The following is a 12,454-nucleotide window of genomic DNA, read 5'->3' as shown; positions in this document are numbered from 1 at the left end:
TCAATAAAGCAGTTTTAATTACAGTCATAAAAAACTAGATGTTCCAAAATGAGCTCTTCTATTTGTATACAACAGCATACAGAATAGATGCAAATATATACAGCATACAGCACACAACCTATTCCACAGTGCTACCAAGAAAGGTAATCAATACAGAGACAGCTTAATTATTAAAGTGGCATAATAGCAAAGTACAGCCTTTCATTTTTATTTATTCATGTTTTCTTTCCACATCTTCCATTCTGAAGCGCTCTCAGTTTTATCACCGCATTGAAAACGACTTACTGAAACTAGTATCACACTATACATCCAGCTACCATATAATGTAGGTAAGATGACTCAACATGGAACCAATAATCGTGCCATTTAAGACAACAGTAGTTTAAAAGAATTTGGTATCTGGATATTCTAAGCTCTAAAGTTTTTTTGGGTTTTTTAATCAGGAACTTCTTAATGTCTTTTCAACCAACGTCCCAGAACTACTAAAGAGTCTCATGCCAGTTAAGAGAGACCTTGAATTCTTCCACTTGTTGAAGTTTGTGGTGTGCTGGTATTTGTTAGAGAAGACTCTGAGACACTCCTGTCCACAGGCCCTAGGAAGAATGCAAAGTCTCCAGCTTTGTATTTAGGGCCATTCCTTCAAATTTCACTAGGAAGTTCTACCACCAAAACCTATCCTGGAAAATGCCAGCATGTTCAGCATAGGAATGCACACGCCCATCTCCCTACATTTGCACTTCAACGACTATGCACAAGACAACCACGCAGCCCTGAGTTGCTCCTGTGGCAAAGGAGAGTGGGCCATTGGAGAAGGAAGCCATCCAAGAGATTCTTGTTTACATTCTCTATCCCTCAGCATCTCCCAGTGCTGCAATTTCCATTGGAATAACAATCACAGCCCTGCACTTGCGAGAATACAATTCATTCTTACTGGCATCTGACAATTACACCTCCTTAACAGCAGAAAAAAAATTAGTTCCTGTCTCGGGTTTAGAGAAAGCATGGTAATTTCCTAATGATTCACAGCATGTCCTTGTACTATTTCAATTCTCATCACTGAGTAAAAAACCAATGATGATTCCGGGCAGAAGTTACCCATTGCCCTGGCACTGTATATCTAAGGGCTTACATGATACAGACGTCAGAAGCAGACCAGGCTTAGCTAGCACTGAGCTTTGTGGCACTGATGTGATTAGCAACAGAAATGGTAATTTTTAAGTAGAAAACATTACCAAAAATCTTTAGACAGTACGTAACTAACAGTATTAATGTTAAGGTTAAATTTATATTTATACACTCAAAATTAGAGGTCTAATATCAGTTGGGCACAGATGCAAGATCTGACTCTCAGACTGTGAACCATATATATGTATAAATATATTTATCATTATTATTTCAAAGATGTCTCCCTGTTTTGACAGAAGACTTAGACAACTGAAGCTTCTGCTCCAGAAAAATCTTGTTGAGATTTTCCCTATCTGAATGGAAAGAGAAAGCAATGACTGGCAGAGAATAGATGTTTTGATAAATAAGATGGGAATCTAAACAATAAGGCAGCAGAAATAGCTCCTAGAACACACTCCTAGCAGATTCTCCTGACTAAGACCATTTCTGTATTCCTGGGCCTGAGGCTGGCTATAAGGTCATACATAGAGTTGTACATTATCATCCTTACCTCAGAATGAAATGTGTTTTCATGCAGTCTCACAAAAAGGTAAAGACTTCATTGTACATTATTGACTATATCACATACTGTTTAAAACTCTGAAATTCTAGTTCAGTCAAGAATACAGAATAACCTACCAGGGCTGACTGAAATTAGTTTTCCAAGTAAAAAAAAAAAAAAAGGACAAAAAACATTCTTCAACATTACTGCAGGTTTTTAGCATTTTTTCCCCACCATTAAAGCTAAACAGATGAAATGTTGTATAAAGGCAACGTTCTGTGATCTTGCACTCAAGGGTATTACAAGGTCACCACATTTTGCTCTAACCCGGTGACTCCTAAACGGTGCTACATGTGCTACTGGTCTACATGAACCCTTCAAAGACACAGCAGCTCCCAGCTCCACCTGCATGGAGCACTTGCTTCAACCACTCTTCTACTAACTCTCCTTTCTCTTCCACCCCCAAAACCTTCAAACTCTGTAGTAAGATCACAAGCAGAAAGAGTCATTTGTGGAGTGTACAACAGGACACAGAGGCACAGGGTTGAGGTATACAATGAGATGGGAGAGTTACAAGCAGATTTGGACTCCTAGATTTGAGGGGGAAAATAGATTATGAACTCAGACTACAGGAGGTAGGAGGCAGCAGCTGTTGTCAACTGGAGACAGTAGAAAAACTACACCGTAACAGATTTAGGGTTAAGATAATTTGAAAATACATGGGTGCAGTAGAGAGAAGATAGGTATGGGATTGAGATGGTTCCAGAGTATACGGGGTCCCATCTAAAACGATAGAGCCAAAGGCACATGCTCTCCTATACATGCTTGAAGCTCAGCACAGAAGCAGAAGTAACAGACAAAGCAATCCTGATAACTGCTAGTGGCAACAAATTTGAGAATCCTTTGGCTCTATCCACGTTCTTGAGTGAAAGCACATAGCACTGGATACTGCAAAGCAAAAGATCCTGCTCCTGACTGGAAAAGTACACATCAAAATACTTTTACAGAGGTGCCAAGGCACAGTTACGCGGGCCCTCAGGACCTTTGCTATCAGTTCAGATTCTTCAACAGCTTAAGCCAACCTCTACACCGCTGTTTAGGGACTGACACAGGAGAGGCACAGACTTTCGAGAGTTTAAAAGCCTTTTTTCCCCTCCCTTTTGTTAGTGTAAGAAATGCTTCTCCATCTCACTTGCAAGACCTCTCTCCCCTGTACAGCCAGCTTTCTTTTCTCTTGACTATCAACTAAAATAAAAGTAGTTTCCCTTTGCTGCCTGTCCACAGTTTCTCAGCATTACTACCTAATCACTCTGCTTCAGGGGAAACTGTTGTTCACAACCCTCTTCCTCCTCGCTAGAACCTGCCTGCCTAAACTCATTGCCCTTGACACTGCTCATCCCACCGTCCTAAGATGCCATCAACAGAAAAGGAGCCACCAAGGTTTTTGCCTTCACTGCATTTGGTCTGGGAGAAGTATGATACAGTCCTAATGAGCATGGACCTGACTCTGCGCACACTACTGCAATAAAGCGCACTAATTTGCTGAATTGGAATTCAGAAACCATTCTTATACTTCAATAAAAATACTCATTTCTTCGCTAAAAAGACTGCTGCCTATTCCACTACTCTAATTCAGGCATGTTTCTTTGATCTTCCTCTAGAATTACACTTTTTCCACCACAAGTTTCAAACATGAAGTATTCACAAGGATTATTTCCTTAGTCTGCCAGTCAACTCAAGCACAGGACCGACGTCACTACAACCACCAATTTCTTATTTTGTGTAATTTATTTAAAATGAGGTGCAAGACTGAAAGATTTAGGATCAAGAATACAAAAGCTGAACTTTCTTCAAAACTCATTTTGGTTTTCATTCCTTTTTGAATCTATAGGATTTTATTTTCCTTAACAAAATACTACAGGAACACTTAAATTATAACCTGTACTACATGGCAGAGAGAGAGAGACTGTGCTTCTCATTAAAATCTTTATATATGTGTCAAAGTGAAAGTTTCAAAAATAGGAGGAGAGAAAAAGCAAGGATTAATGTGGAACCATTATACAACTTCAGAACAAGCAGAGATGAATATTCAATAAGCAAACTTTTTCTTTTTCCACTGCCTAGCCTAATGAAGCAGAGGGGATAAAGAAGTTAAAGACAATAACCCAGTAAAGATTTTCAATGTGAATACATATGGGTAAATAATTTTGGAGAATGTATTAAAATATGTAAAATAAGTAATCAGATTTTCCAATAAAAGCAAGTTAGTGTGTTCGGCAAGGGGACATCTGGCATTTAGTTAATGTTAACATAGCTACCAGCAGCACAACTGAGCAAGTCTATGACGACCTTTTTGCTTCATAGTCACTGCTCTCTAGAAAGCCACAATCACTACAAGAAAAAGAAAACAAAAACCAAAACACATCACTTGTCATTCATGGGGAATAGATGGAAATCATATCGTTGACTTGGGGAACTCCATCTTTTTTTGTTTCCCCAAAAATGAAAATGCAAATTGGCTGTTTTCATATAGACAGAAGTTTATGTAGCAGAGGTGTGTTCTTTATTATCTTCATTTCTTATACTGCAGCCTACTAATTATTAATTAACAAAGAAACAGTAATTCCTTCTACTTTCTCTTCTCAGAATTGACTTGCAGGCATTTTTAATGATGAAGAAAGGAGGTTTCTAGTATCACTTGGAGTGATAGCAGTGACAGTCTGCTTAAGGCTCAGGCAGAGGATCGTGTCACTATAGACTAAGCCATGGTAACTGTTCAAGTCCATGCTTCTGGCTCACCCTAAATGTAAAGTGATCCACTGTACCTTAATCCTGAGTTATGGGGGCTACGTTAAGCTCCCTGTCAGTGGTTTCCTAAGAGCATGAAACAGGAAGTTGTAGTGGATGATGTGCAGAAACTCTAGCACACACATGAACCCACGACATCTGCAGGACATTTGAATATAGGCAGAAAGAATTATATTTATTTGCTACAGAAGAGGGAAAAGGCTGTAGAAGTATATAAGTGTGTGCTATGAGTATGTTCATTGATTTTGATGCTAGGAGAAAAATTACTATATATTGCCGTAAAAAGTGTTATTCAGCTCTGGTTTTGTTAAGATAACCAAGATGAAATTCTAATGTTGCTTTTTAAAAAACCAAACCTACAATACTTGAAGAGAAGATTTTAACACAGTAAAGAAGATGCAACACAATTTAGGTAGTCAAGAAAAAACACGAAGTTTAAAGAATACTGCTCACACACCCTAAAGATGGTGAAATGTCATCTCCAGTTATTTTAAAAATTAAGCATCTTGCAATACAACTTTCAGAACCCTTATTTGGGACAACAAATGAAAACACATTAAAGGCTAAAAATATTCATTCATGTACCATTCTACAGAGTCTGGGAAGCAGACAGAGATTCACAGCCTGTATAACAAAGATTTGCTGGTGAATTACAACAATCTATAACAAACACCCAGTTTTTAAATCTTGGCACACTGGGAAAGTTATAGCTCATCATCTCCCACCATGTATGCAGATGAGAGCTGTGAAATTTGATTCTAAATAGAGTATCTACTAGCACTGATAACAAAAACCCAAACTCTATCAATGCCTTTTAGTCACTCATTAAAGCCTCAGTTTAGAAGCCCTTTTATAGAGGTGAAATCAGCTCAACATTGTTTTGTTTTCTAATTACAAATTCAACAATGTTTGAGTGCACATGTCAAGGTATGTGTAAAGATTTACAAGTTGAATTAAGATATGGATATGGTACACAGTCTGGTAGATACTTCAGAGAAACTCAGAAACCTACAACACTTCATTAGTCTGCTGTCAAGACACCTTTAGGCAAACTAAGCATTCCATGTCTGTTTTCCCCTTCTGCAAAACAAGAGGAAAGCATTTTAATCATGTCTCGCTTCTTCTGACCTGAGAGTTAATCTGTATGCCCCTTTTCCATAGGGGATTAACACAATTTAGAGGCCCATTAGATACAAGATGACAGACCTCTGCCTACCTGTGAAGGAGCACTGATGGACAGATGATACTTGCACACTGTCAGTGCCTTCAACTGCTTTTGTGCAAACACTTGAGAAGTGCCAAAACAGCTACCCTTCCTCATATGGATATTTTCCAGTGAAGGCATCACGTGAATTTTTCTTATGCAGTACATACAGATTTCTTAAAAGGAATTACTTTCTAGGTATATTCACCTACTCTCTCACAGTTTTTCTTTTAGATAAGTTTCATCATTTTATTCTGCTTTTCCCTTTTATGGTTTACAATAATGAGTTAAAACAGCCAATAAAATTAAATGTACTTTCTTGACATTGCTTCTCATCTCCCAGAGACTTTCTGTAGGTCTGCTCACACAACATAATCTGAGATAAAAGAGGTAGTATTAAAAAAAGCAACAAATTATGAGGTATGGAGTACTGTATCACTGCCACTATATCTAACTTGCTTGCTTCCTTGTAGTTGTACACAGCTGACTGCTCATCCTGCACAGTGCTGGAAGCAGACTGCAAAGAATAAACTACCGTCAAGCTCAAGCAGTGGAATTTCTTTATCAGCAGATCATTAGGAAAAGTCCTAACTAGTTAAATTGGTGTTTTGATTTTTCGATATCCGGTACTTTGAAGCTCAGTGTAATTAGAGATGAGGCACTGCGTAAAAGCACCCAGAGATTATTCAACTTCAACACTCAGGGGCAGGGGGAACCCTACATAGCAGTAACTCTTAACATTAGAAAAAGAAGTACACAAACACACATCCGAGGAAAATATTTAAAGAATCACATAAAAGGGTAAAATGCTTTAAAGTTTTGGAAAAGAGCTTAAAAAAAAAAGATATATCCTATTAGAAGATCAGGATAAACATATTCTGCCAATCAAAAAGACTCTAAGGATGTCCAGAAAAAAAAGCCAGAGAGATCAAATGGGAGGCTCTTTGAAGGATTTAAAACAAACACAAACAACCAAAAAATGCACACAAATCCACATAGGTTGGGAAATAGCTTGCTGAAATCATGAAAGCTAAATCGTGACAACATTTTCAAGCACAGATCAAAAGGAAGCCTTCAAAAAATTTGTGGGTACACAAATGATGAAATCAATTATCACAACCAAGAGATTCAGCAGGTTTCTCTACTTGAAGCTAAACATTCTTCAGTGTGCCACAAGAGTGACATGACAAAAGCCTGCTACCAATAAAACAACTTATGATAGTCTAAAGGTGACTGATGAGCTGAAAGAGACATCCACGCTACTGATAAAGTGGATGATAAACTGAAAAAAAACCCCTTCAAAAATGCAAAACAATGCCCACAGGAAAATGCTAATTGTACAGAAATAAGGATAAACAAATTCATTATTTATTATGGTCACTGTGAAGATTCTGAAAACATCAGTTCAAGTCAGGCTGCAATTAGAAAGGAATATGGCATTATATAGAAACAAAAGAGCGAACACAAATCATCAATATATTATCCCAGTATATCCACAGATCACACCCATCTTGGATAAAAGATGCCGTTACAGCCATTTTTCTTTTTCTAAAAAAAGATATGAAACAGTTTGGGAAACACAGGACAGGATGAGGTATGTCATGAGGTATCAGGAGCTGAAACCTAAAATACTGTGATCAGAATAGTCAAATCAAGATGTTTATCACTGAGAAACGTTAAAACCCAGATACTTCATCTCTAGCACTAGCTGAACATATTTAAATACCAATACTTCATTCCCCAAACAAACTATTCGTTCCAGATATTTTTGTGTTATAAAACTATCTGCTTCAGAGCTATATGAACTGGGACAAAATTTAAGATTTATTGACTTACATACACTTTGCAATTCCAGAATTTATACACTGGCATAACTTTTTTCATTTAAATTTGAAAACAAAACCAATGAACTACTTACCTCTGGCTGAATTGCTTTAAATACAGGGACATCCATTAGCGTTATCTGACCCTGAAATAAACAAAAAGTTTTTCAATTAAAAAAAAAAAAAAATCTAAGTTATGCTCAAAATTAACCTTGTACTCCATTAAGTTGCTGTGCTGCATGAGAACTGTATTTGTTCTGTTTCCTTTTATTATTTGACTTCCATTTTGTAGCTAATTCAGAGGTTCCGGCTCCTACCACAGAGCTGTCCTGCAAAACCAGATAATAGTGCTCTCCAAACTTTACACTTAATAAAGTAAACAACTTATGAGAAATTATTCTCAGGAGCATAATCCTGCAGTTACACATGCAAGTCAGAGCTTGAACTCAGAAACACTATATAAGAAGCTATCCAAGAATACAAGGAACTATAGTTGCTCTAGGGCAGTTTCTCTTCAAACTCTGAATCTTAGTCTAGGTGTTACACAATTCTATTGAAACATCCCTATAATTTTTCAAATCAATACTTGAACCATATTTGAATAACTAAGCTAAATAATTGTTCAGTTGCACAGCAACCGTTAAAATTAAATACAGCCATCTCACCTCCAGCAAGTCAGAACCGTTCAGTACATTTTCATTCTGGGATGTCTGTTTAGCTTTGAAAAGGGTAAAGGAGAACTCAGAGTTAAAGACCAGGTTTTGCATTTTGAAACATATTCACAGAGCCTTATTTTAAGCATACAGTTTAGGATTGCTGTCTGCCTGTGTATCCAGAAGAGAGAGACCATCTCTTTCAAAGACTATATAAGTAGCCCAGAAATACCAGTGCCATCTGAGTTAGATATCACAAATAGCCTTTTAACAGTGAATCCACAGACCTTGTTTGGTTTCCTCAGATGCAAGCTGCATAGCTTTATTCCCATTTCCTTGACAACGGCGGTTCCCCCATTTATACGCTCTATGGAACACACTGACAGCTTTGTGACCCTCACAAATTGCAATTCCCATTGAATGCCATTGTTGGATAGCAAAATAGCTTCTCGCATAAAGTCAACCTTGCAGAAAAATTTTAACTAGGATATTCTAGTTGAAAGAAAGCAGGCGCAAAGAGATGCACCTGCTCTAATGAGAGTACCTGCTCTAATGAGACAAGAAGTGATGTGTTTTGCCAAAGATGACCAAATCTACATTTTGTAGCAGATCTCCTTGACCTCTAAATTTATTTTTAGGTATGAATTCTAGCAATCAAACATGGCTATAAAAAAATTATATGTCAGTCCCAGTTTCTGTAACTGACACACTGGACACAATCTTCTGGTATTTTGCAGTACAACATCATAGAAGTAACAAGCCCTTCACAAGTTTGCTTTTTGCAGACTTTCTTTCCTGGGCTCTGCTTTAGTTGGCTGCTCCTTCTTCCAAACAATGATGTTTTAAAGCTATATTAGATTTTTCTAGTCTTGGGCTAAAGTGAGATTAAATCAGACCAATTTGACTGAATCCACATACTCAACTACAAACAAGACCATATACACTCACAAATGTGCATGTCTGAACACCTTTGTAGCAGTAAATCCTGTACAAACTTTTACATAAACGAGACATTCTTGGTCCTGTAACATAAATACACTCGCATGTGGTATGAGGCATATGATTTGTACCTACCATTCATTAGTGTCCATAAACTATCTAAATGCCAGTTTAAAAATGAATCCCCGAACTACCATTTTTAAATGTGGTTTAACAATCAACTGATCAGCTGCAGCATCTGTCTCGACAGTACAAATTATGCTGTACCTTAAAAGTTTAGATGAAGGCAAGGATACCAGACAGACATAACTCCCAAAGTTTATTTTAAGCAGCAGTGATTAGTAAGAACGGAAATTCAGAAATATAGTAGGCCAAAATACTCTTTGCCTTCAACATAACTTCTCTGTTCCCTTGCACCCATAGCAACTACAGTAAAAATATATAATAAACTTTTGCCAAAAACAAAAGATGCCTTTCAAACTGAAAGCAACCTTGCTAACTGAAACCGTTCTATTCTTTTATTATGAGGCCTATGAAAAAGTGACTTATTCTTGAAAGAATAAAAATGGTTTCTTTTCCTAAAATTAAAGGCTCTTCCAGCATTATTTTTTAGACCATCAAGGTCAGAAATACAGAAATCTTCACATGAAGCCTTTTTTCAAGAGGGGTAGTTTTATCTTGCCACAAAAAGTACTGACAGCAACAAGTCATTCCTGGCGAGGGAAGCGACAAACTTGTGAAAGTGCGCCCAGACAACATAAACTATTCCAATGGTGGTTAATAAAACTTTGCTCTTGAAGGATTTTGAACGTGTGCACAGACAATGCTGGTAATTTTTCATGCTATTTCCCACCTTCTCCTAAGCTGAGCAGGTTACCTGGGAAAGGACTAGAACCCTTGGACAGTGACAGGAGTACCACCTTGCCAAAAGCTACAACATGCTTGACAATGCTTTGCTATAGGTGAAGGGTACAACCGGATCTTCACATTACACACAGAAGAGCTTTAGAAACTTCTAAACATGTCACAGATGTCATTCTGGATTATGTTACACTGCACCTGGGTAAGCAAATACAGCTTCATCTTGACAATTTAATAGTATGCCTTCTTATTTGAGATATCTACATATACGGCTCTTTTGAGGAAACAAATAGGCAAGGAATTTCTTTACTGGGGCAGGGAAAGATATCTGACAAGTAGGAGGAAAAAGATTTTTCTCCAGAAGCATGATATTTAAGAAGGGGGCAAGGAAAATCTGGCTAACTAATTTCTAGAGTTAAAATGGACTTGAAACTAAGAATCAAGATGTGTTCAGAGAACACTTATCCTAAAATGAGTTGAGGCACAAGTTCATATATTTATTTCTAAATCTTACTTAAAAGTTTAAGATGGTAAATTGAGAATGCCTAAGATAAGGGCTTCCCTATGAGGCAGCACTTGTCTAAATACTGCACAGAAAGTCTGTACCACTGTGTAGGACAAACTTGCCTGATATTTGGGGGTGCGTGTTATTTCTAAACTTCCCACTCACTAGGAAGGAGCAACTCTATCCCAGTTCTGTAAATCACCTAACCATGTATCATAGAATCATAGAATCATCAAGGTTGGAAAAGACCTCCAAGATCATCGTGTCCAACCGTCAACCCAACACCACCATGCCCACTAAACCATGTCCCTAAGCGCCTCATCTACACGTCTTTTAAATATTCCAGGGATGGTGACTCAACCATCCACAGCTGTGCAGGCACAAGCACCAAAGAATTACTTTCTTACCTGCAGAGAACACTCAAGAGACACAGGGACAGAAGGAAAGTGTGGATTCATTTCTCTCACCTGATCCAATCCTGACCATAGAGCAGCCACACATTACAGCAAGAGTTAACTCTTCCTTTTGATTTCCAAGGTGAAGAACCCAGTCCTGAAACACCAGCCATAGAACTCAATCTCTAGTCTCCCATTTGTCTGCTAAAGTATACCAAGCTTTCTCAGAAATGTATTATTTTAGGTAAATGTGTGACTGATTGAATGTATCGCTATACTTCTCAATAAAGGAAATGAATTAGAAAATTGGTTGGAGTGGGGTGAGGAAAGTGAAACCAAAAGAATGGGCACTTCGATAAAATGTGAATATAGGGTATGTTCCAACATCCTTACAAAAGATCCAGGCATTTCAATGGTTATTAACATTTCACTGCAAATCCTCCTCACTAAAACAAGATTACAACAACAGTACAATAAAAATGAGCCAGGAAACTGATTCATCGTTCACACAGAAGAGAGAATGCTTAAGAATAAATGTTGTCTTTCTTCCCAGCCCTCCAGAATTTGTCCTCTTAATCAACCTGAACTGCCTTAGCTGAATTAGACTATTACTTGCTTCAGTAGTGACTCCTAAACAAAATATTATTTTAAGACAGAATCAATACCCAATATTTATGAAACAAAGACTGTTATTGTAACTTCACACCAGAATTCACATATCAAAATAAACACATAAATTTTAAATGGGGATATTAAATGGGTATATTAACATTGAAAAACCACACAAATGCCAAAGTTCAAGATTAACGTTCATTACTAAAAAAATTTGAAATGGCTATTAAGTACATTACAATATTAAAAAAAAACCAAGTCGGAGAACTAAAAAAACTCAGTAAGTTTTAACAGAGAAACTTCTTTCTTCTAGTATCACATTGATATTAGGCTGATTTTTTTTTTTTTGCGCTTGTTTGGTTTACACATCTTGCTGCTTTCACTAAAAGCAACATCAACCTTCAGTAACACTGTATCACATTACCACTTGTACAAGAAACATCCCTTACTGAGGTTCCTTTCTTAGAGCTTGCAATTTCGATTCAGAGTTCCAAGCACTTAAAATTCTTCTAGTATCACATTGATATTAGGCTGATTTTTTTTTTTTTGCGCTTGTTTGGTTTACACATCTTGCTGCTTTCACTAAAAGCAACATCAACCTTCAGTAACACTGTATCACATTACCACTTGTACAAGAAACATCCCTTACTGAGGTTCCTTTCTTAGAGCTTGCAATTTCGATTCAGAGTTCCAAGCACTAAAAAAATTGTTCACGATTCAAAAGAGGCAAGTGACTGATAGCTGAATACCTAAGCTGATGGATAAGAAGCCATTTGAGTTTGTAGATATGACAGCGTACCTCACATAAGAGTTTAAAAATACCTTTGACAAAACAGAATTTTTTAAACATTAACTGTCCTGGTTTCAGCTGGGATAGAGTTAATTTTCTTCCTAGTAGCTGGTACAGTGCTGTGTTTTGGATTTAGGATGAGAATAATGTTGATAACACACCGATGTTTTAGTTGTTGCTGAGCAGTGCTTACACTAG

At 37.3% G+C, this 12,454-nt stretch overlaps 1 protein-coding gene across 2 annotated transcripts in view; it reads right to left on the bottom strand.

The window, feature by feature from the left end:
* RALGPS2 (Ral GEF with PH domain and SH3 binding motif 2) overlaps window positions 1-12,454 on the bottom strand; it is a 103,723-nt gene that overhangs the window by 80,730 nt on the left and 10,539 nt on the right. For both annotated transcript variants that reach the window (XM_009275867.1, XM_019471173.1), the window contains exon 3: window positions 7,597-7,647. In XM_009275867.1, coding sequence (XP_009274142.1) covers window positions 7,597-7,647 — 51 coding nt within the window. The remainder of the gene's footprint in view (window positions 1-7,596; window positions 7,648-12,454) is intronic.

The sequence above is a fragment of the Aptenodytes forsteri genome, unplaced genomic scaffold, assembly GCF_000699145.1.
Source record: "Aptenodytes forsteri isolate BGI_AS27 unplaced genomic scaffold, ASM69914v1 Scaffold289, whole genome shotgun sequence".
Lineage (NCBI taxonomy): Eukaryota > Metazoa > Chordata > Aves > Sphenisciformes > Spheniscidae > Aptenodytes > Aptenodytes forsteri.
Note: the sequence above shows the minus strand (reverse complement) of the source record. Positions and strands in the feature narration are given on the sequence as shown.